The sequence below is a fragment of the Pan troglodytes genome, chromosome 10 (assembly GCF_028858775.2).
Source record: "Pan troglodytes isolate AG18354 chromosome 10, NHGRI_mPanTro3-v2.0_pri, whole genome shotgun sequence".
Lineage (NCBI taxonomy): Eukaryota > Metazoa > Chordata > Mammalia > Primates > Hominidae > Pan > Pan troglodytes.
Genome location: NC_072408.2, coordinates 55,846,173 through 55,872,047, shown reverse-complemented (window position 1 = coordinate 55,872,047; position 25,875 = coordinate 55,846,173). Strand labels below are relative to the sequence as shown.

The 25,875-nt window shown below is 36.9% G+C and overlaps 1 protein-coding gene across 2 annotated transcripts in view; it reads right to left on the bottom strand.

The window, feature by feature from the left end:
• The window catches only part of SLC2A13 (solute carrier family 2 member 13), a 337,234-nt gene that overhangs the window by 241,462 nt on the left and 69,897 nt on the right, over nt 1–25,875 (bottom strand). For both annotated transcript variants that reach the window (XM_522353.9, XM_016923641.3), the window contains exon 3: nt 17,761–17,969. In XM_522353.9, coding sequence (XP_522353.3) covers nt 17,761–17,969 — 209 coding nt within the window. The remainder of the gene's footprint in view (nt 1–17,760; nt 17,970–25,875) is intronic.

Sequence of the window (25,875 nt, the reverse complement as noted above, 5' to 3'; positions counted from 1 at the left end):
TGCAAAAACCACAGAACAAAAATGTATTGTCTACAATCTCCATAAATAATACTGAAAACTTAAGACAGTTAAGCAAATTCAATACAGAATCCATCTAATTTTAATGATTTTTTCACAAACCTTTTAAAACCATCTTGCCCACACTTTGAGAGCAGTTTTCTTTAATTACATCTTTATTGAATCTTTCCAAAACATTCAACTTAGGTTTTCACTGAAATTGCTCTCCTTTTTTATATTTTTCTTTCTTTAAATTTCTGTAATAGTTGATTCTACTGCCTAATTACAGCAACCAGCACAATGGCATAAACAGATTTAGAAACAAACCTAAATGACTTGGTAAACAGCCCAACAGACTGCATCACAAGTGCCAGGGCGTCCTGGAAAGTCATCTGCCAGCTGTGAGTGTGTTGTGTTTTAGAGGTTTTAAGAGTCTGGGGCCCACCAGTTGGTTTGGTAAGTGTGAGATGTAGAGGCCCTTAGAAGAGCATCTGTGTAGTGTATCTCGTGCAAATGTTAAGTTACACTTCCTACTCACCAGCTTCGTTCTTCAGTCTTCATGTGGTAAAAAATACAACAACCTACGATCCAGGCTACAGCCAGAGGCTCAACTAACTTTTGAGTAACCTCCCACGCCCGGTACCAAGAGTTGGAGACACAAATAATAATGGTAGGCAGGGTTTATCAACGTCACCTGTGTTGAGTGTTGACTTTTTGGGCCAAAAAGTTCTATGTTGCAGGGGCTGTTCTGTGTATTTGTAGCATTAAACATCCTACTACCCACTAGATGTCAACATCACATTCCCTGAGCTGTGACAATCAAAAATGCCTCCAGACGTTGCTAAATGCCCACTAGGGGGCAAAATTCCTCCTGACTGAGAACAAGTGAGGGTGGATCAGGAGCTTTCAGTTTCTAATAAACTTTCCTGGGTCCTTCCCTTTGTTGGGACTCACAGAATTTCATATTCTTAGATCTATCAAGAATCTTTTCCTTCAAGTTTTATTTTAGATTCAGGGGATACATGTGCAGGTTTGTTACATAGATATATTGTGTGATGCTAAGGTTTGGGGCATAAATGATCCTGTCACCCAAATAGTGAGCACAGGATCCAATAGGTCGTTTTTCAACCCTTTCCTTCCTCCCTCCCCGTCTCCTCCCTCTAGCAGTCCTCAGCGTCTACTGTTCCCATCTTTATGTCCATGTATACCCGATGCCTAGCTCCAGAATCTTTTAGTTGCCTTCTCTGAAATTCAGAGAAGTAAGCTGTGAACAGCCAGTTGTGGTTGCCTAATTTGTAGGGCTGAGGGCAAAATGAAAATGTGAGTCCCTTGCTCAAAAATTACAACTCTGAAGACAGTGACAGCAGAGGATTAAACCAAGGGCAGGACCCTTCTGAGTGCAGGGCTCTGGGCAGCTGCAGAGGTCGCGTGTCCATGAAGCCAGCCCTGCAATAGCCACCTAGTGATAGGCAGAGCAGGAGTTACAACCTGGGATTCCTGTCACTCTTTCCACTAAACTGACAGTCACACAAAGATCTGCTGCATCTCAATAAGTCAAGAGGTATTAATAGTTCAAGTTCCTAATTTTTACTACATTTTTTGCTAATATTCCTTATACTTAGCAAGAAATATTGTACATAATAGTGAATGAGTTTCTCATCTCAACTTTTTGAAATCAAATTTATCAACAGAAACCTACTAAATTAGATTGACAGTTCCAATTATAGAACTACAAAATAATTTGTGTTTTATTGGAAACAACCATAAGGAGTTTATTATATTTTATTAGTAGCATCTGTCTCCTGTCTTTGAATGCTAGAGAAGATATTAATGATGTTCTTTTGCCATTTGGAAACAGATACTCTTTTCTCAAAAATTATCTTTGGCACTGGATTAATTCTCTAATTTATTCTTGTCATTTGGCAAGCGTCTTCACTCCAGGTGTAGAAACTGGAAGTGTTTCCAGAAAGATCAAGAGAGATATACAATTTATTACAGAAGGTCAGAATGTGTGTTGCTTAAAGATGTGATGTGATATTTTTCTATCGCATGGATGTGACCATGATGAACCTAAATTCTAGCTTAATATCTTCAGTCTGGTCTTACCTGCTAAAGATCACCAGGACATACCTGCCTCTACCTTTTACTGCTCTGCCTTTTTCTTTTTCAACATTCTTCCAAATGTAAATCAGCAAAGCAATAACTGTCACAGATAACACTGCTTCCAAAACACAAGTAGTGGGTTATTATATTGGTTCAGTAATGTTCAAAACAGCATATCGCAAACTTCCCAACAAATGTCTGGAATCCAATTTTATGGTCCCAGAAAGGAAAGTGACACAGGAAATCACACTCCAGCACTCGGAGATAGCAGGCCTCTGGGACTGAATGACAATGCTGTAAGAAATTTTCGCTAGGGAATGTTTGACAGGAGATGCCACTTCTAACTCTGTGCTTTCAGTTTCTAAGTTCAAGTGAGTTAGTAAGAAAAATCCTGCTAAAGACATTTATATGATCTTCAGACATAAGGAGACAGTAAAGGAATATGCAGTAGCAGCTACAGTAAAAATGTTTTTAGTTTCTATAGTCAAAAGATACATGCAGAGGATGGCTTCCAAAACCAAGTGCAAAAAGGGTATAGTCAAATCATCAAGTGGTCTTACAAAACGATTTAAAAAAAAAACCTGAGTAAAATAAACTATTTTCTACAAAGGCTAAGTCAGGTCAAAAATTTACAATACAGTGAGAAAGGGATGGATTATGCTCTTAAGAGCAGGGGATCTTGTTACCACCCTCTTCTCATGTCTAAAAATATTATTGAATGAATACTTTTACAGAGCTTATAATGTGCCAGGCACTGTTCTCACAGCCTTACACATTAAATCATCCAATCTTTAAAATATAATTATCTGAGACAGGTATTACAACTATCTCCATGCTACAGAAGAGGAAACAAGCACAGAGAGGTCAACTAAGTTGCCTAAAGTTGCACAGCTGTAATTTAAACCCAGGCAATTAGTTTCTAGATATTAAGTAACACCCAACGGCACATAGCCTTGGACAACTCAAATCTGTCTTTCTGAAAAGCTGAGCCCACTATATGACACAAGAACCACTATCTAAATCTACAATGGTAAGCCACTCAGACACTATATATATTTTGTATAATGAAAATCATTACAATTTCCTTTGGAGCTTATTTCACTAATGTACAAAAGATGAGAAATCCACTTTTAATGAGCTCTTACGTGTGCGGCCCTACGCAGGCACCGTATTTCCCTCATCCCATTCACTTCTCACCAGGATGTGGAACAACCTTCAGCACCTGATTTTACAGAGGAAGAGACTAAATACTTGGGGGGAAAAGTTGAATCACTTGCCCAATTGTGTAACTGATGAGACTCATACTAAAACGAAGCCACATAATTTCAAGAGAAATAAGGAGGAAATGCATTCATATATATGTATATGTTATTTGTATTTGGAACATATCTATATTCAAACATTAGATAGCATCAACTTCTTGCTTCCTTATTTGAGTACCTGATCTTATCTAGTACATTATAAAAGTTCCTGGAGACAAAAGCCTTTGTTTATAAAAACTTTGTACACCACATTACTTTTAGTATAATAATGCGCAAGTAGTAAAAGCCCCAGAAACATGTCAAATAATGGATGAATATGTATTTCTGGCCCAGAGGTAAACAAAACTAACCCAACTAATGTACAAGTGTACGCTAATTAAGTCAATTAAGTACAAAGTACAAAACTCTAACATCTGTGGAGATCTCTAGCTTCCACTGATTTACCTCAGAAGGAAACTATCCCTTTTGTAAAAGAGGAAGGTTTTCCAACTCATAGCAGATTGGTACACTGAGACCCCAAATTGAGAGAAAATTCACCTAAGAATTCCATAAAAAGATTCCACTTGAATACTTCAAAATTAAGTGTTGGACTAATCCAGTTTATAAAAGATATTCATTTTTTTTTCTTTTTTTTGAGACAGAGTTTCACTCTTGTTGCCCAGGCTGGAGTGCCATGGCGTGATCTCGGCTCACTGCAACCTCCACCTCCCAGGTTCAAGCAATTCTCCTGCCTCAGCCTCCCAAGTAGCTGGGATTACAGGCATATGCCACCATGCCCAGATGATTTTTTTGTATTTTTAGTAGAGACGGGGTTTCTTTATGTTGGTCAGGCTGGTCTCGAACTCCCAACCTCAGTGATCCATCCACCTCAGCCTGCCAAAGTACTGGGATTACAGGCGTGAGCCACCACGCCGGCCAAAAGATATTCTTGAATTATCACCTTCATATTCAAAATAAGATTTCTATCATAATGCTATATTAGATCCAGCCAATTTTTATTTGAGATTATTATAGAAAACAAATGTTTTATGCAAATGACTACATTTTGGGAAAAATAATTTTCTAAGACCACTGAATTAAGTAATATGTAAAAACTACAAGACTAAATTAAATATACATCTTGTAGGTAGGTCTCTATTTCTGCTGGTATAATTTTACAAGTAATGAAGTATGTGAAAGAATTTTTAAAGGGTCTATTTCTCACATTATATATGTCTAGTTAATAACTATAACTTATTCTTATCTGAGTACTTAAGACTATCAGAACAATAACCTTCACTGGCCCATTTAAGAAGAAAAAAAAAAATTTCCAAGGAATTCAACATGGGTTTGAATTCTGAATTTGCCACTTAGTAGCCAAGGAGACCTATGCAATTTATATTTGTGGCCTTTCTTTTTTCTTAATAACAGAGGTGATTCTGATGTTGAAAAAGCACCTTTCTAAAAGTTGTTCAACATAGTTTTGTTGTAAAATACTACTGAACCTAATGGAATTCCTTACCAGAACAAGCCTCTGACATCAAGATCCTGTTAATAATTAGGTCTCTGGCCAGTTTACCTGAGTAGCTTACTAATTCACTTGGCAGGTATAGCTTCTCAGCACAAATTTTCCTTTTGAATAAAACTAAAGGCAAATGTATGTCTGGGTTTCCTTTCTGGAAATGTACTACTCACTTCCTCCAGTCTCAGAGGGCACCTCATCAAAAGGGCCATGACTCACCTTTCTAACCCCAGGCTTCCAACACTCTCCCTCCTCCACTGCACTTGATCTTTCCCCATCACACTCATTGCTTCTTGGTGTGTTATATATTCCTTTATTGTCTGTGTTCCTTCATCAGCATGTATATCCATGAAAGCAGACGTTTTGCTGTTGTCCAGCAAAATATAAAGGCAGATGGGTTGGAATTCTGAATTTAGTCACTTAGTAGCCAAGGAGATCTATGCAGTTTACTTGAGGTTTTTCTCATCTCTAAAAGAGTATAATATAATAATGATGATAATAATAACGATTTCACACTGGATTGTTGTAGCATTAAAAGATATAATAATACCATGTGAAGTGCCACGCACAGTACATGACACATCGTAAATATTCAAAAAAAGAATAATGCTCTTTTATTAGTTTTCAAAAAAACTGCTAACAGATAAAATCAGAAAAGTCACATGATTGCTTTTCAAACTTTGCTCTTTAACAGTAATAAAACTTTAAATTATATTATTCCTCTTTGCTGCCACAAATGTCACCTGCATGGTTATGCAGCTACAGCCATGATTCCATGTAAGAATAAAGAACTTATAATTTGAAAACATACTACACCACCCCCCCCCCAAAAAAACTACTCTTGAAATCTGAATATCCACAGGACCATTATTAAGCTTAAGACAGAAAAATCTACAGAATTATTACATAAATGATGCCACCTGTGTTTTCAGTAATTCTTGTGAAATGAACAGAAACCCTGATAAGCTGTTTCAGAAAGTAAAATTAAAATATTTTTCACAGAACATTTTTGAGAACCATGAGTTTCCAATTACTTCTCAAAGTGGGTGTATATAAATATAAACTAGCTAATGAGAGTAGCAGAAACAAAACAAACACCAAATTTCACATCTAAGATTCTGACTACAATTCTATGGTCAAGATAATCATTTATCTTAAAAGTGCTGAAGCCACTGTAGTCATAGCTAGTGAAAATATATTTGAATTTCATAGGCTCACCTTTCATAGTAGAGAGAAATTCCATCACATCTTGAAGTGTACATACCTATAATAAGGGCCTAGTCTGAATTATAATCTATTGTCTAGAGTTATAAATAAAAATTGGCTCATTAATTAGTAAGGGGTATTTCCTAAATTCAGACAGTAACAAGGATCTCCTTCAAAATTAATTCCAAGATAATAAATCACATGAGATTTTATAACTTTCATATTTGAAATTTCATTGTACTTGTAAATACTTGATGTCAAAAAATAAGTTTTTTCAATGGGTCCAACATGTTAGCAACTAGAAGAAAATACTAATAACTCCTAATATACACATAAATTCCAAACTGTTTTGCTAAAAGTCCACAACGAGTTTCTAAACATATACATCTGCCTTTGTAAATAGAGACATTCCACAAATAGTCATTGTGCACTGACTTATGTCTTCTCCTCACCAACCACACTTCCCCAGGGTCTCACGATGACTAAGTAGGACAGAGGGAAGGAGTCTACACACTGTAAGAACTCCATTTCCTCCTCCAAATCTCAGGAGTCAAAGATCAGACATCACCATCCACTCCTCTCACGTAAACAGAAAGTCAAAGAAACATTTATGAAGTGCCTTGCTAACGTCAGGCAATGACTGTATCTGGCAATGAGGATACAAAGATAAGTAAGACTAAGTTGCTAGCGGAAGCAAATCTAATGCTGACTGCTCCAGAGACATATCACAAAGGTTCCCAGGGAGTCGAGAGAAGGAAGGCACTCTGCCCTCTCATATTCCAACATAAGATTACTTCCAACCTTCCTTCTGACTCCTTTGTTTACCTGCTCTATAAAATCCCAGAATTTCTCCCTCTTCTTTAAGGATTTCCTCATTAATAAATCTTCTCTCTATTGCAAAAGCCTGAATAAAACCATCTCCTTAATTGTTTGGTGCATTTTAACATTCACAAAAGGTATCATCTTGCTTTGACTGCAATTCAAGGCAAGGGAGCTAAGATTTCTGTTGGTGCATCAAGCCATTTTGATAGTGCAGCTGGCTCCAGTCTCAGATGATGACAGACTCAACTCTCACCATAGAAACCTGGCCTCTTTTGGTGCCCCATTAGATCAAATGTGACATCATGTGCTGAGATGGACCTGTGGGGCTGTGACATATGCAGAAGTGACTGAGGCTGGGCCTTGAAGAAGCAATGTGCTCTGAGCAGTGGTCTCATAAAAGTCTGTTGCTGCAATTATACAGAGGCTTCCCTGCAATACTTCTTTAGAGGTTCCTCTGTGACTACACACCCTGTGCACACTTACATGTGGACACAAACATTGACAACTTTACCTTCTGCACAGAAGCCAAACCCACTAGGAAATACCACACTGAAGTGGCTTCAATGCACATATTTTAAAAAACAAAGAAAGAAAGAAAAAAGAAAAGAAAGAACGTGAATAGCATCCTCAAATTAGTCCAAAGAATAAAAACTGAGGAAACTGATAAAAACAGACATACTTAATGGTTAAAGAAGGAATCAGCAAACTATAGCTCATGGGCCAAATCTGGCCGGCTTTCTGTTTTTATAAATAATAAAATATAACAAGCACAAAATAATAAGCTTCACACTTTACTGGAAGAAATCCACACTCCTTTTTAAAATACATTTTCTATGGTTGTACTGTAACAGCAGAGACAAGTAGTTACAATGAAGACCACTGGCCAAAAAGCCAAGTATTACTATCTGGCCCTTTACAGAAAAAGTTTGACAACCCCTAGGATAATGCATCAAAATTAATACCTAACCCTCAACACAGAGAACAGCCTCCAAACGCTTATATTCAAAGTATAATTAAAAGATCACCATTCTACTTTCTCAATAGTTCTTTCTTGTGGATGAAATACGATTTTTCCTAATTTGTAGACTTTCTATTCTTGTGCAACACAATTAAAATAATACCAGCATCTATTGGACTAAGCAGGAAGAAATGCTTAAGCACTTCTAGTTCAGCCTTTCTGTCAACCGAACAATAAATTGTCTTAAATTTTGCTAATGGAGACTAATATCAAAAGGCCTTCTTTGCCCAGAGAAAACTCCTAATATGTTACTGCTTTTCAAATTTAATATAATTCTTTTTGCGAGACAATAATTGCATCTTCTTTGCAGGGTTCACTGATTGGGGTAAACAGTGAAGGTCAGGGGATGTGAACAATCTCAGGGGGTCTCCAGACTCCACCTCACCTCCTCAGATCCCACCCACACCATTTTCTCCTCACCCTGAGAGTCAGAAGGCACTTGGTAATGTTGAGTGCTTCTTGCTTGCTCTCTTGGTATGATGATGGAGTCTGGGCACTACTGAAATAAACCTGGAAAGATACATTCAAACAAGATTGTAAAGGAAGTTTAATAATAAGTTAAGGAACATGTTTCTGAAGAGGAGAGGGACATGATCCTGTCTGTGTGTTGCAATGATAATTTTGGAGGCCATGGGGAAAGGATGGAGAGGGAAGATACTAGAAACAAGGACAGTTGACACTGTTACTCAGGCAGAGAGAATTAGCACCAGAGACCTCGCCCAGGCAATGGCAGCAAGAACCGAGAAGAGAAGAGAGATGGGGAATACAGGCTCAAGGTGGAAGCAACTGAATTATTTTGCCAACTGATTTTGAAGTTCATTGGCTTTTTCACATTTTTTATAGTTGTTTGAATGCTTTCCTTTCAGACAAGGATATTCTTAAGGACATTTGATTGTTAGGTTCTAAGCTCTTTAAGAGCAAGGACAATGCCTAATTTCTTTTTTTTCCTAATATTTACATCCAAACTGCATGGCACAGATGTGGCATGAGATGCAGTCTGCAGAGCAGAACAGGGAGAAGCTGGAGTGGTAGCAGCTGGGGCCCAGATCCCGCCTCCTTCACTTCCTAGCTGTTTGCCCTTGCCAGCACTCCATTTTCCCAGTACAACGTGGATTATAATGTCTGTTTTAGGATTGTTTTAAGAATGAGAGTGAAAAGAGAAAGGGAGAATGTGTTTCTATAGATGTGCTTGTAACATTTATAGAAATGGGCATTCAGGAAAAAGAAATTGTTACTAGTATTTTCACACTAGTTGCCCCTCCCCTTTAGGAAAGAACAGTTACTGGGCTCAGTTTTCTTAAAAAATTATCTTGAAGGTTTATTTTATTCTAAGAGATGTGCAGTGGGAGTCATTTTCAAGGAAGTACCTTGAAAAATCCAGGGGAAAAACTGTACTGAAAAATGTGAGACACTTACACAGCAACTGATTATAGTTCCGGCTTCATAAACCTAATAATTTTCTTCTCACTGTATCCTGCCAAGGACACACCTCCTTATTGAAGGCTCAACGTTTCAAGAAATAATAGGTGTTAATAAGTGAGTTAACTGAAATGTGCATCTAAAGCAAGGTATTCAGTAAGATACTGATTTAAAATACTGCTTAGTACCAGAGGGTTTAGAGGGCCTCAGGTAAGAGGAGAAAATTAATGGCATTTGACCACTGTAGCTCCCCAATACAAATCCAATTTAAAATATGAGGGAAAAAATAAGGTTTCTTTGATTTTTTTAGAAACTCTGAGAATTTCTCTGCTGACATTTGAGAATAGGCAGGTTTCTTCAGATAGTATATGACATGGTGATGTGGTTTGGCTCTGTGTCTCCACCCAAATTTCACGTTGAGTTGTAATCCCCAGGTGTCAAGGAAGGGACCTGGTGAGAGGTGATCAGATCATGGAGGCAGTTCCCTTACGCTGTTCTCATGTTAGTGAGTGAGTTCTCACGAGCTCTGACGGTTTAAAACTGTGTGGCTTTCTTCACTGTCTCTCCTGCGGCCATGTGAGACGTGCCTTTCTTCCCCTTCACCTTCCACTATGATTCTGAACTTCCTGAGGCCTTCCTAGCCATGCAGAATTGTGAGTCAATTAAACCTCTTGTCTTTATAAATTACCCAGTCTTGAGTAGTTATCACAGTGTGAAAATAGATTAATACACATGGCCATTGATATTCTGATTCTACAGACTATCCATGGAATTGTCTTGTTAAACTAAAATGTCCCAACACTAAAGAATGGCTCCTGTGCCTTCCCCTTTGAGGTGGGAAAAAAAAAAGGGTTTTCTTCAGGACCTTCTTCTGGTAACCTTCTACAAAGATCAGGTAACCTTTAAAGGGCATAGCAATTTGTTGTATCTTGAAGAAAAAATGTCTCCAAATCATGGTTTTATTTACGAAGCAGACTATCACCTATACTGAATGATGGATTTCAAGTTAAGTTGGAAGTGAGCTACCCTGAGCAGCAACTCATGAATTACATTCATTTTCAAATGTCTACCTTGTGGGTTTTTTTTTTTTCATTCCATTTAATCGTATTAAATACAGAGCAGTAAAATATAGTATGAACCTAACGGTAAGTGGGAAAAAAGAGATCTTTGACAAAGTCACAATTCTTTCTGCATGGATCTTTTTTTATGAGATATGGATTTAAGTACATCTTAGCAAGAAAACAAAAATATAAAGCTTTGAAGTATTACCTATCTACTTACTAAGACAATCTGGATTCTCAATATAAATCAAGGAAAATGACTTAAAAGCCTACAAGTAATCTGAAAAATGTTTTCTTCTCCCGTGAGTATGCTGAGTGGAAAATCTCTGTGCTGTTCTTCATCCCCATATAACAACAGAACAGTCAATGACATTTTAATGTAAAATCCAAGAATGATTCCAATTCTGCATAAGATTTTAAAAGTTCTCTGAGGTTTAGAAAATCGATGACAACCTTTATGTAAAGCCATATTGAATGAAATAGTGTTTCTTTTAAGTAAGTCAGCATGCCTAAGAAAATAAGTTTTACTAAAAACTGAACAGAGTTGTGTATTGTTTTAATAGTATTGAGAATTAAAGCAGCTTTTTATCTGACCTTTTGTTTTAATCTACTGTTTACCAGCCTAATACTTTGACAATTTTTGGAATTTTACAACCACCTCTAGAATATTGGATATAGAAATGTTTTCTTTGCCAATATTTAGAAAATTGCAGGTCATCTTACCAAGAACAACTTATCAATATCTATTTAAAGTTCACCTAGTAAATGACATCCATGCATTGTTTTGGGTCAGATAACACTGTACTACTACCACATGAAAAAAAAAAAGCAAACTACCAAATATATTACAGAGAATGACTACTTTCCTCTAAGTGCAGCAGATGTCAATTGCAATGAGTATTTGACTGCAGTGTCATTATGCTGAAATTGGATTTCTAAAGAAACATACAGAAGAATTTCTATCAAAATACGATAAATATTTACCCCCTCTGACCTCTCTGCAGAATATGATTTGCTGAAAGGGCCACAGTCAATGACTTACGAAGAAAAAGAAAATGACTTACGAAGGTAGGTAAGACTTCATGACCAAATTGCAAAATTACTAGAGGAAAAAAAAAAGAGATGCAGCTGTCCCTTCCTATACATGACAGACACGACCCCCAAGGAACTGGAGGTAAATCAAATCATGTTTTAAAATGAACTCACAGGAAGCTCCTGAATAAGTTCTCTTCCCTACAATACTCTTGCTTTCCAGGCTAGAGATCAAACTCTTTGTCAAAGGCAAAGCCAACGTTCACCCAGATTCCTAAACTCATTTGTTGATAAAATTAAATAATGGAAATCTTGCTGGCTTGCATGTTTTCACATAGATTACATATCACACAGGTAACCTAAATGCCCTACTACAGTGACTAGCAACTAGTGGGCCTGGATCTAATTCCAATCTGAAACATTAGCTAGTGCCTCTGGGTTGCTACTTCTCCTATATGACTAAATGTTGAGATTTTACTGACCAAAGGGTAGGGACAATATTCTGGCTGGCATTCTTCTGTTTAATAAGTCCATTCTGAAAGTACATGATCTAGATGATCTAGGTAATATTAACTGTAAAACAATTTTTAAGGCTGGGTGTTGTGGCTCATGCCTGTAATCTTAGCACTTTGGGAGGCCAAGGCAGGCGGATCACTTGAGGTCAGGAGTTCAAGGCCAGCCTGGCCAACGCGGTGAAACCCCGTCTCTACTAGACATACAAAAAATTAGCTGGGCGTAGTGGTGCATGCCTGTAGTCCCAGCTACTGGGGAGGCTGAGGCAGGGAATCACTTGAACCCAGGAGGCAGAGGTTGCAAAGAGCCAAAATTGTGCCACTGCACTCCAGCCTGGATGACAGTACAAGACTGTTTCAAAAAAAAAAAAAAAGTTTTAATATGTAATTTTTTAACATGGAATTCACCCCTCCCCCCTAAAAAAAGCCATTTTCTTTTAGGGGGAAAAAAAGCCCATGACCATTTTTAAGTTCCTTGGATTGAACCCATGCTATAAATAGATTTATAAAAGGCTGCTCTTTACTGCCCTAAGGCATGCAGTCAGTGTCTCCCTTGCCTGCCTTCCTTTACTCAATCTGTCATTGCACTGATGCTGTCCTAATAACCTCATTCTCCCTAAACATACTGCTTTTTTCTTTCCCTAGCTTCCCTAGCTTTTTGCAGTGGTTCTAACACCACCATCTGTATGTTCTCTAGAGAAAGCTTTTGTTGTTCATGCTTTTGTTGTTCATGCTTTCCTTCCAATGATCCTGCCTTAGCACAATGATCCTGCCTTAGCACAATGATCCTGCCTTAAGCATCCAATGATCCTGCCTTAGCACGCCCACTTCAGAGTGGAGAGGAGGATGACAGAGATGGTGCCTTATCTAAGACCTCCCAGAAACCGTGCTTGAGGGGCTCCTGCAGCGGGGCCAGGGGGCTTCTTCTGACAAGTCATGGCAGCAACAGCCTTTGCTTTCCTTTCATCTCCTCTCAGGGTACACTTGTTCGCTGGTACAGGATAAGAAACTAAAGAAGTCAAATAAGCGCTATCAAACAAGGTTATATAAAGCACATGAAAACACACCTCTCATTTCTGGATTGTTCCCTAAGACTGCCTTCAGAAGAATCCTGTCTCTTCTGTTGGTTGATTTTACTTCCTTTGTCATGAGAGACAATTTTTAACTTTCAGGAACTAAAGCTCCTAACAAAGACTCTATGCCTTCTATATGCCCAGTAATCCAAGAAATGACCTCTCATCTCTAGTGACATGGACAGACCCTACTTTTAATACCATCTCTAATGAATTTGCCCAGGAGAGAAACTCCAAACTCTTTCAGGACATGTCTGTCAAACTGAGGGATACATATCCCAGGGATATAAATGACAGAGTGATGGGTTCCATGAAGCCAATGAATGAAAACTGGAACTATTTAGGAAAAAAACGTGTTTACAGTCAAGTAAAACAGTTATATTATAGAACAGAATGCAAACTTTGGTTAATTTCTAGGATAAAGCAGAAAAATTCAAATATATTTGAGCTTACCACAGCTGCTTCCTGTTATAATAACCAGGCCCCAAAGGGCCTGCCTCTCTTCACTCAACTTTGAAGCTAAGCAGAAAAGTTTGCCAATCATTGCTTAAGTAATTACCTATGTCTCTATCAGGATTCTGTATCTGTTGATAATACAGGCCATGACTCTATTACACATCTATGCAATATGATATAAACTAGGAAAACAAACCAGACATACCACAAAATGATGGAAATCATATTAATGTTTCTTTGTATTTAAATTTGCTTTCAATTCTGAAAACAGTAATTGTGTCCCTACTAATTTAACACTTAGGCTTGGGAACCTGAGATAAAAGATGTATAGTTAGTTCTTACTGCAATATCTTAGAAGTCTGGTACATGTACACTTTGTAGCTATGATCAAAACTTGCAAAAATCAATCTGGCCCACTTAATAAAACAGAATTTTGCATTTGCTGTTTCCTCTTTCTGGAACAGTCTTCCCTCCAGTTCTCTGTATTGCTGATTCCTTTTCACCCTTCAAGTTCATCTCTTCAGAGAGGCTTTCCTAACCATCCCATGTAAAGTACCCCTTTTCATTCCCTCTATAAGCATTTTATTATTCTCTTCATCTTTTTCAAAGCAATTACCATAATTTGTAGTTATCTAGTAGTTAATTGCTCTTTCATTTATTGTGTGCCTTATCCAATGAGAATGGACCAGAATCTTGTCAGTCTTATTTACTGCCACATCCCCACCTCTGATGCATGTCACTCAATAAATACTTTTGAAAGAAATACTGCTGTACAGCATTTAGAAATAAAGAGGAGGCACTTCTCAGAGACTTTCAAAATCCTAAAAAAACAGACCTTGGAGTTATTATAATCTGGTTTTCTTTTCTTACAAACCTAAAAAGAAACTGAGGCGCGGCAACTCTCCCGAGATTCATTTAAGATGGCAAGTTTGAGACACAGCCAGTGATATTCTTCCATCTCCCTGTCTCCCACTCCAGCGAGCTCTCCAAACCAAGCTGTTGTTTCTGCTAGTCTTACTTTATTATTCCTACAGGATGTATCAACAGTGCTGAGCACACGTGAAAACCAAATGTTTGCTTCTTTTCCCATACTGCCTTTTTGTTGTTGTTTTGCCAACTATAGTGGAAAAAAACACACAAGACATTGGATGTCATGCAAAGGAGTCTGACCTCAATGCCATGGGCAGAAGAGATGAGATTCCACTGCACTCCAACCTTATTCCATGGTATGGCCTGGAAGCCTCAACTTTGCTGCTGACATGGCCAGAGCAACTGCCATATCTACTATATAAAGTGTGGTTTTAAACCAAGAAAAATGCTCTATGCACTAACAATCTCACACATCCAAAAAATAAATTAATGTAGCCAATATACACTTCAGTAGCTAGGCCTATTTTCCTCACAGAGGTCAAGTTTAAATTCAAGTGAACAAGAAAAAAAAATTCCTATGAAAAGAGAAGGATCACATATGCAAGTGCCATAACAGTCACAAGTCACAAATCCACTGGGGAACTGCTAGACAAGACATAGTTTACTGATCCAGAATCAGACCTATTTATTAGTAAGCTCAATGCGAACAGGTATCTAAGCCACCACGTTTGATAACACATTCCTCCTTATAAGAAATAGGGTGTCTTAAACAACGTCTTTCTAAATTCCTGGAATATCAGGATAATTTGTGGTACCTACATTAAGGTTCCCTTTAGGTAACTGCACTCTATTGCCCACAGTTCCCAGGCTTGATGTTGTGGATCAAAATTCTCAGGATCCATGGACAGATTAACAGGCCATTCTCTAACCCTTCAACACAATGGCTGATTCATCTTTTCTGTGCCAGTGCATTTTTATTACTTTGAAGTTAGCCATTCTTTTATGTGCATTTGTCCATCTAGCCTATCATTCTTGAATGAAGCATGATGGAGGGACAAGACCATGTCAGTTTGTTAACTCTCTATTTTCCAATTAAACTGACCCAGAGTCTTGCTCCTGGACATTACAATACTGATAATACAATTCACAGTTCTGCAGACCATGTTTTACTGTGGTCAGGTTTCTTAATCATAAAAAATCAGGTCCTCAATCACTGGTGCCATGTAATCTGGCAAATCTGTCTGAATGCATTCATGCCATAATGCTCTTAACTGTGTACTTTTTAAAAAGAACGTAAGATTAGCTTTTAAATTAAGCAAGATGATATTACTTCAAATAATACAAATGCAGAAATGGATAGGTTAATAATCCTATTAGTTCCAAAGTTTAGAATATTTATTCAAGCATGAGCAAACGTTATTAGGATCCAGTGAATAACATTATAGTATTTTTAAAAACCTGTGCCAAATGTGAATGTAAAACAAAACTGGGGAATAGGGAATTATTTTATCTATATCCAAGCAAAGGGGCGCTATTTAGCTCCCAAAGACTTCTGATAAAAACTAAAGCAGATGTTGATAATTGCAACCCTATGTACCCCAGATTTCTTTAAAAATTCATTTGGTTATATATTCCGAATAATGTATAAAACTCAAATAGGATACACCGTCAACACTGCATAGCTAGAGTAGTCAGACATATTTTTAAGCAGTCAAAATGAAGCTATATCCTTAATGCTCTGCAATAAAATCAATGATATCCATATCCCTAAACAAGAAGGCTTTTAAAAATTAAATTTTTATCCTTTATATAAATTAATAAAAATACAGGCTCTAAATAGTATTTAACAATTTTTCTCTTACTCTGAAAAGTTTTTCCACTCACACATAATTTGTACATAACTTTCAAATGTACGAATTACTACAATTAAAACAAATTCATGTCCAGGTGCGGTGGCTCACGCCTGTAATCCCAGTACTTTGGGAGGCCAAGGTGGGCAGATCACCAGAGGTCAGGAGTTTAAGACCAGCCTGGCCAACACGGTGAAACCCCATCTCTACAAAAAATACAAAAATTAGCCAGGCATGATGGCCCATGCCTATAATCCCAGCTACTCGGGAGGCCGAGGCAGGAGAATCACTTGAACTCGGGAGGCGGAGGTTGCAGTGAGCCAAGATCGCACCATTGCACTCCAACCTGGGCAACAGAGTGAGACTTCATCTCAAAAAAAAAAAAAAAAAAAAATTCATATTTCATTTGAGTTACTGAGAAGAGAAATTTAGACAGGAGCATAAAATAAGTTGTCATTTAAATAGATATTTTAAGACGATATTTTTTAATGAACACAATGTTTAACTCAGTAAAAGTAAAACTTTTTGTTAAAGCAAAATTCTCCTTAATCTTTGCACTAATATGTTACTCTAGAAATGCTGACATTGCTGGACACCTGGCTGATGCTCAAAAAGCGTTAAAAAAAAATGAACTTCACATAGAATGGGCTCACAGTTTGTTGAGGCTTTGATCTCAGCAACAAAGTGACAGCATCATGCTATCATGCTACAGGTAGGTAAAGTTAAATCAAGCCACGTGTGGCTAACACAGAGACCAGCTTCTTCAGAGTGTTCATTCTGTTGTTTCAGGAAGGCAACAATGGTCAGCTCCACCAAAAATGGTAGGAGAAAGTAGACTGGACAGACCTTCTAACACCTGTGTAGACATGTATCAGCAAAGGAGTGGGTGTGCTTGGCATTTTCTCAGGTATGAAAAATAATTTGACTAATACAAATCTGCCTCTCCCCTTGAGCTAACAATTAATGTAGAGGCAAAAGGAAGCACAAGAGAAAATAAGACCAATTTGGGAAATGTGAAGTGAGCAGGCTAATTGTTATTGTTGAAAAAATGTATCTTGAAATGTCTACCTTTTCCTCGTTTACATCCTACAAATCACTTACCCAAATCAGATTGTCAAGATTATAGATCCTGCCTCAGAATTGTTTGGTACATTTCTATGTGAAATCTTCTTCAAAAATAAATTCATCGACATAAATTAACATGAGACTTTTCTTGGTTTTCTGACATGGTGAATTTCAGAATAGACAATGAATTAAATATTTTAATGGAAAGAGGGAAACACAAACTTATCCCTAAACTAGTACATGAGGTACTCATACGCTTTATAAAAATTAGTATGAAAATTAATGTAACACATGTAAACAAAGCATTTTAATTTTTTACAAAGATTATTTTGAAAACAGTTCAATAGCTTTTAAATGAATATGGAAGGTCAATACATATATAATTTTATATATGGATATTTATGTATAAATATCCATATATTAAAAATATATTATATACACACGCACACAAAATAATGACAAATAAGACCACTGTATAGTTTTTAAATTCATATAAGTATAAAGTCTATATACCTGAGCCAACCTCTTTTTCCTCCTCTTCAATGTTGTTTTTGATGCTATCATATTCCTCATCAATGGTCTGGTTACCACGCATCTGAGATAAAATTCTACGGGCCTTCTGAGTCTGTCCTTTCTGAATAAGCCATCGAGGGCTTTCAGGCAAAAAGAGAAAGCCAAAAAACTGTATAACCGCTGGAACTGCTGCAAGTCCCAACATGTACCTGCAAAGAAAAAAAATCCACATTTACTGTAAAATTTGCTCTTACCATCATGTGCTCACCACATACTTTTGTGTTGTGTTGACAACAATAATACTTACTGTGAAGTTAGCCAGAATTATTTGTGCATTTATGTGTGTGTCTGTCACTAGGAAAAAAGGATATTTTTGTGCTGCACTGAAAATTAAAAAATGGGAAAAATCTAATTATTTCTCTACCTTTCCCACAAATTACATTGAAAAAGAATGAGCAAAAGCTACAATAATTATGTATACACATTCTAAACCAAATATATTAAGCAAAACATCACAATCACCATTCCTATGTAAGGCTAACATATGTAATTTTGTATTTTACAATATAAAATGGGGCTACGATAAAACTTTATGATATCTGCTTAAAAGGCACACTTTTCATTAAAATAAGTGCCCAAATTTGTTTCTTTATAGTTATTTCTGACTTGTGAATCATTAGTTATAATTTTGTTGTTACAATTTTCCTATTTCATTTTGCCATCAAGCATCATGTTCATCATCATTAACTGAGGAATAGGGGCCCACAGGAAAAAAAAAAGATGGAGTCAGAAATCAATAATCCTAATAAAAATCTGCTCATGTTGTTGTAAGTTAACTGTTATCTCTTTAAATATCTATTCTTAATGGCTGGCAAAATTCAAAATAGCAAACAACAATATCATTTTAACTCCCTCCAAGAAATAACAAAAATAGTAATGAGTATATCCATATCAAAGATCTCTCCAAATTATGATCACCAGACTGATTTCCTAACATCTCTAAGGCCTCCATGTTTTTGAACCAAAGGGGCAGAATTAGATAAAATTTAAGCTGTCTTTCAAATGGAAACTTCCATGCATCTAGGATACCTGAATGTTTTCTGTTAATCCAACTTCTCTAGGTATGTTCTAGGGTAGATTCCTAACAATAGAGCTCAGCAGGCCAATTCTATTTCTATAACAAACCACACTGATACGCATAAGTCATGGAAGTCACTTGGCTCAATATATTTTTCAAAGCTATTCTACCTTTTAAGCTATGCTAAACTGATAGTAGCCTTAAAGCCTCCAGAGATAAATCTCACAAAATAAGTCTGCTATTTTCCATGTAATTTCATTTTAATTAAAAAACCAGTAGAAGAAAAAATATGATCATTACATGGGTAGTAAGAATACCTCCTACTACAAATTACAAACTTAAACTACACACGGAAACAGAAAAATTAACCAGGATATGGAAAGTAAATAAACTATTTATGAATGAATGGCTAAATGAATCAGTTGGCCTGCAGTGTTAAATCTTATTAGAGGTGTCTTATGCTTTAGGCCATGGATTGTGATAATTACACCAATATTTAGTCACTCCTGCCTCTGCTCACCCACAGAGCACATAGTTTAACCTTAATTTATATCTCTGTATCTTGTATTATAATACATTATTTAGCTACCCCAATCAATTGCTTAATATTATTTAACTTTGTATTCAGCATAGCATTTAGTTAACTTGCACACAGTAGGCATTGAGTACATATTTTATGAAATAATACATAAGCACCTGTATATCTAAACTTTCTACATTAACTAACCAGAAAATAACTGTGCTTTGGATTCATATGACAATATCTTAGGTAACAACTCTTCTGGGTCATTTAGCTCTGCAAATTTACTTGCGCAGTAATTCCTTCCAACCAAACCATTCATTATTCTAGATATAACTGGACCGTCTCTTCTGGAAGAGTCCTCGGATGAGAGCTACAGAGATCAGCTCACAAAAATATGTACTTCTGGCCTCTTCCCCTTAAGATGTTAACTGGTATAATTTAATCTGTTATTTAAATGTATGTTTCATTGCTGTAAATCAATAAAACTTCCATCTGAGCTGTGTCAAAGAAATGTTTACACTATATTGCTAATTATTTAAAAGGGATTTTTTAAGGTAGACCCTAAATATACTGGATTAGGAAATAAATTTTAAAAGTCCTAAAGGTGAAAGCCTTTATGTTTCATTTATCTACACCTCTCATGATCTTTCCAAAGAAAGATCATGAATTAAGATAGAAAAGCAGCAGATAATACTTTAAAAAGCACTGAAATGAATGTAGAAACTGAATCTTTTTCAGGTCCAAGATGCTCACATAATATTTTGCACTCTGCTACTTGCTATTAAATCCCAGGATGCAGTATTTTTACAAGTTTTTTTTAAACAGAAAAAAAGAGAAGGGAAGAGAAGAGAAAAGAGAAGACAAAAAGAAAAGGAAAATACAGACATATATATTAGCCTGTGTTTCTTAAGTGAGCTACAGAAGACAGAATAGGCCTTCCCACCTTTTGAAATCTGTGCAAGAGTCTGGGTCTGAAATGTACAATTCCGTTGCCCTAACGTGTGGAAAAGGAATTTGTACCCTCCTGCCAATCTTTAAGAATATTAAAGCTTCTTTCTAGAGATTAGTCAATAAAAAAAGTTTTATACATTTGTATCCTAATACTTCTAAAAGTAAAATGAGAAAGCTTATTTTGTTTTGATTACCTTTCACGATGAAAATATTTTGATATGAATAATTTTCATGGCTTTGAAGAAATGCAATACACAAGATCAGAGCTTATATGACAGAGAGGACACAGGAACAGATCTGGGTGTCACTTCAGCTCTGGGCATACAAACCACAAGAACCTGGTCAAGTTACTTACCATTTTATTTATTTATTTATTTATTTTGAGATGGAGTCTTACTCTGTTGCCCAGGCCGGAGTGTAGTGGCGCGATCTCGGCTCACTGCAACCTCCGCCTCCCGGGTTCAAGCAATTCTCCTACCTCAGCCTCCTGAGTAGCTGGGACTACAGGTGCGTGCCACCACGCCTGGCTAATTTTTGTATTTTTAGTAGAAACGGGGTTTCAAAATATCGGCCAGGCTGGTCTCAAACTCCTGATCTTGTGATCCACCCACCTTGGCCTCCCAAAGTGCTGCGATTACAGGCACGCGCCACTGCTTTCGGCCAAGTTACTTAACATTTTAACACACAGGTGACAGTATCTATTTCATAAGACTGCTGGGGGAATTAAGTGAAATCATTCACCAAGGCAGAGAGGATGCTCCGAAAAAATGTTTCACCTCCCTGAACTCCTAACCACGCAATCAATTCACTGTAACGTGTTTGTTCTGGCTGTATCACCCAGCTAAATTTTCAGCAGGTAGAACTAACCAATTTCTTTCTTAAGAAAAACATTCCTCTAACGATGTGCAGACTGGAGAATAGGAAAGATAAATAAGAGGCTGTTTTGCTGTGGTACTAATAAAAATTTCAACATGAGACAAAAAGAGAAGGCTCTTTATAAACTAAACTAAGGCAGTAGTAGGACTACCAGTCCTCTAAATCCAAGGAAAGCAGGAATTTGATGAATGACAGAGTATTGTGATACACTGGGGCAGGCAGTCCCCAGAAAAGCAAGTAGTCTCCTATTGATACAAGAGATCTCATTATTCTAAATTAAGTCAGGGATTCTAAACCTGGCTTCACATTAGAATCACCTAGGAGGCTGGTAAAACCCACCAGTTTCCAGGCCTCACCCTTCCCCAGGGATTTTGATTAATTGATCTGGACTCTGGGCCCAGGGAGTTGTTTTATTAAAAGCTCTCCAGGTGGTGCTAATGTGCAGTTGTGGCTGAGAACCAAGGATCTAAACGTTTTTAAAACCCAGGGTAAACATGAACAACAAGCACCCAAGGTCCACACCTTACGGCAAAAGCCATTTATCTTCTACGGACAAGCAAGCGCATCAGACAAACACACAGTCAAGCAGACATGCCAAGCTCTCATGAGTTTTAAAATCTTTAGTATGTTCTTTACCATCATGATCACTCATCTAAAGATTTAAAATTTTCTAAACTTACAGTTACAAAATGAACTATTTTCTGGCACAGCTAGCAGTACCAGCACCTGCCTACCAAAGCAGGCCATTTAAAGGGAGAGGAATGCTTCCAAATGACAAGGTTAGACCAGCTGTCAACAAAGAACAATCCCACCAATTTCACCTCAGGTTAAGCCTTCTCAATTCCAGAGACCGAAGCTCTGTGAATGGTGGATCCTGCATTCCTGGGGCCAGACCTCCTGCTATGGCTCAGCTGAGCAAGCCTGCTGTCTCTTCCATCAGATGGCCAGGGGCCTCACAACAAACCAAACAGGTTCTTCACTGAACTAAACATTCACTCTCATTCCTGTTTTAAAGCAATCCTGCTGCTCTCACCTATGTAACTAAAGACAATAATCCTCTCATATCTGCTTCCTTAAGTTACAGAATTTTGCACTTCATGATCACTGACCTCCTCTCTGAACTGATAACATGAGTTAGCATGTTATCTGCTCTTTCGTAGTTCCAGAGGTGTGATGATTATGTTCCAAATATGTGAAAATCTAGTTGAATGCACAATCTCAGCATAGACATGTAATTGTTTAGTAACAACAATACTAATAGCAATAGTAACAGCTAATATGTAGCACCAGTTACCGTGTGCCAAGCACTGTTCAGAACAGTTAGGAAGCATTTACTCCCATGATTTCACAACAACCCTATGAGGCGAGTGCCATTATTATCCCCACTTTATAGACAAAGCAATGAGGCACAAAGAAGATACATGGTTAGTATGCAACAGAACTACAGTTAAAATCCAGGAAGTCTGGCTCCTACAATAAATGTTTATTGTAAGTCAAGCTATATTAACTGTTCAATAATTACTTGATAATTAATTCTGTAGAACACATAAAAAAGTGCATTAATTTACCTTAGCTTCATGTTTAAAGAATTCAGAGGTTCCCTTTGGAAGTATTATTCCCTCACCTCTGTTAAATGCAGTAAAACACTGCAGAAATAACAAAGCAAAAGCAAAGCTGGCTGGCTGGGAGCTGTCACTCCTAATTGTGCCCAGCACAGGTGCCCAACACAGTACCACCCACTGGGCTGGGTAACTGCAAGCTGGATTTAAATAACACAGAACTGCTAGGAGGAAATGGAATATCCTGTGATTCTCTCAACACCTATCCTTACTAAATCAAAACTCCCTAAGAGCATTACTGTTAAAATAGCTGACTACTAGTTAAAATACCTCATGTGTAAAGGGTAAATTTGTACTGCTTATTTTGACCACTGTGCCAAACTAAAGTTTTATTTAATGTTTCTTTAACATACACTAGTAAGCTTTTCATACAGGAAAAATTTGGATAACAAGAAGGTAGGTATTTTTAAAAAACCATTAGGAGCAAAAATATTAGATCGCAAGATTTTAAAGGATTTGATCCTTTGAAAATATTTTCTACGATGAATATGATAGATCGAAAGTTGCTTTCTCTTTATTTTTCAATCTCTGCATCCCAAAGGTTTCCCCAAGCCTCACTCCTCCTGAAGAAATTGTACAGGAGTGAACAACTGCATCCTGCATTTGTGCTCTGTTTCTTTCCCTTCTCCCCTATGTTCCTGTTCCTCCTTAAATTCCCAAATGACATGAAAAAGTTGCCAATGCCTTACACTGGAAGACCTATATGATCTGTGGTTTTCATTTTAAGTCAAGCTGTGATGGAAAAACTATCCTAGTTAAGGGAAGTTTATTACACTACACTGTATTTTTTAAAAATATGCAATTGTTTTTATAGCCCTTGAGGAGCTGAATTCTACTAAGAGAAGACACTTTTCACTTTGAGAGGCACAGTAAAGGTTTTCAGACACCATACTCATTTAGTCAATTATCCTCCCAACAGGCCATGAAAGCATTAAGGTACAGGTCAACTATCACTTCCTTACTGGTTTCCCAACTTCATGTTGTCAAAACTGTGGTTCCAAGCAAAATAAGCACCTCATAGTTTTTAGTCACAGTTAATCTTGATACTTTCTGAAACACTAAGATTGGCTCACTGACAATCTCTGAAATGTCATCCTGAGTACAGTGGGGCTTTTTAGCAAATTCTCTAATAATATCCAATACTGTCTTAAACTAAAAAAAAGAAATGAAAAAACTGTATCTGTAATTCCAGTTAAGTTTTATTTCCACTCTGTCTTCTGGCTTGCACTTTTGCTATTGATTAACAAATCATGTCCATGTTAGCCCATTCTGAATAGCTCAGAGGAATATTATAAATATTAAGATTATGTATTCTTTAAAATTCTATAGCTTCAAGTTGGTATTCTTTCACAAATAACTATACAATAAACTCAAAATCTTTTTTTCCTGCATTAGTTCACTGAAAATAAAAAGGGTTAGCAATTAGAATCAGTAGATTCTTTGAAAACACTACCTAATGAAGATGTACTGTGTTTGCTTGGAAAGCTAAGCCTTGTGATTTCTCTGAGCTGTTACTCAGCTATTTACCCAGCAAATATCTCCTGAATGTATGTTAAATGCCAAGCACTACAGCTAATCACTGAGCATCATGAATAAACTTACCCAGAGATGGCATCCCCCCGAGCTAGAACTTTCCAATGATAAACAGGACAGTGAAACATTTTTCCCCTTAAAAAAGCATAACTCAAACCCCTTCAACCTCATCCAAGAACACTGTGCCCTCAGCCTAACATCCAGAGCTATCCAACTACATTGTTCAATGTTCCAATGAATTTTGAATTTTTCATATACTGAAGGAATAATCACGAGTGATGTGTTTACTGAAAGATCTCTATCCATGGATTTACAAAAGAAATGGTCATTGTTATTGATCAATAACTAGATATTTACATGATAACATGGTCACCAAAGTTATGATTTATGTAATATGTTTCTACTTAATGCAAAAGTTTTAGATGCAAACAGATAACACTGAATTTAGCCAGTTGCTAGAGTTATGTTACAGCAACTTACTTGGTAACATATTTTTAAATTTTAGTTCATGCTTCACAAGTCTATTTTAGCAGAAAAGAAAACATTGCCACATTGAGATCCCAGGCTGGAAAGTTACTTTTCCTCTGCCACCAAGGACCATGTAAGACATGCACCCTGATGACTGATACACTTGATAATCAGATGGCAGCTAGAGAATAAACATAAGACCATGGCTGAAGGTACCTAAGAAAAATTTCAATGTGCACAGATGGAATCTTTCACATTAAAAGCAGGTAATATATGATCCGCAAATGATCAACACCTGTGTTACCTCGAGAAAGATGCTGTGTACACTGTAAACAAACAAACCCTAATTGCCAGGTAAGTAAACATAACAAAATATTAACCCTGTCTACATAGCTTAGAAGAAGACTCCACCAAGTAAATTAATATCAGCATATACGTGGCTTGGCCAGGGTTATTTAAAATGTCATGATTATAGTGGAAGAAGTAAAATATGCTCTGACAGAATGTGATATTGTTGAAATCAATGAATATGGCATTTTGCACAAATATTAAGTAGTTTTAAACTGTATGGTAAAATACGTTAAGACCTGCACAAAATTCACAGTACTGTTGCTGAAAATAATGTACACACTTCTTAAATATACACATATCCTTTTTTTCCCCCAAACTCTGAGAATCATCCATGAAAAGCTCTGAGCTAGGGATTATAGAGAAACAGTAATGATCAACAGACATCCCCTGCTTCAAGTAACCTATACTCCAGTAATCATCAAACAAAATAGGATTCTTTAACTGCCATGATGGGGGTTTAGGCCCAGTGTAGGAGGAGTTAAGGAAAGCAGTTATTCCAACAGAAGCTATTAGAAAAAAATTCTGGCAGAAACATTTATGTTATTCACTGGTCAATGCAGAACAGGAATATAACAGAGAAATCCACCATAAGGCTGAAATTAATTTATTTTTTAGGTAAAATTTATATACAAGAAAATGCAGAGATCCAAGGTGTAACCATTCTGAATTTTAAGAAAATATGCACACCCTTGTAAACACTATCTCAATCAAGAAAG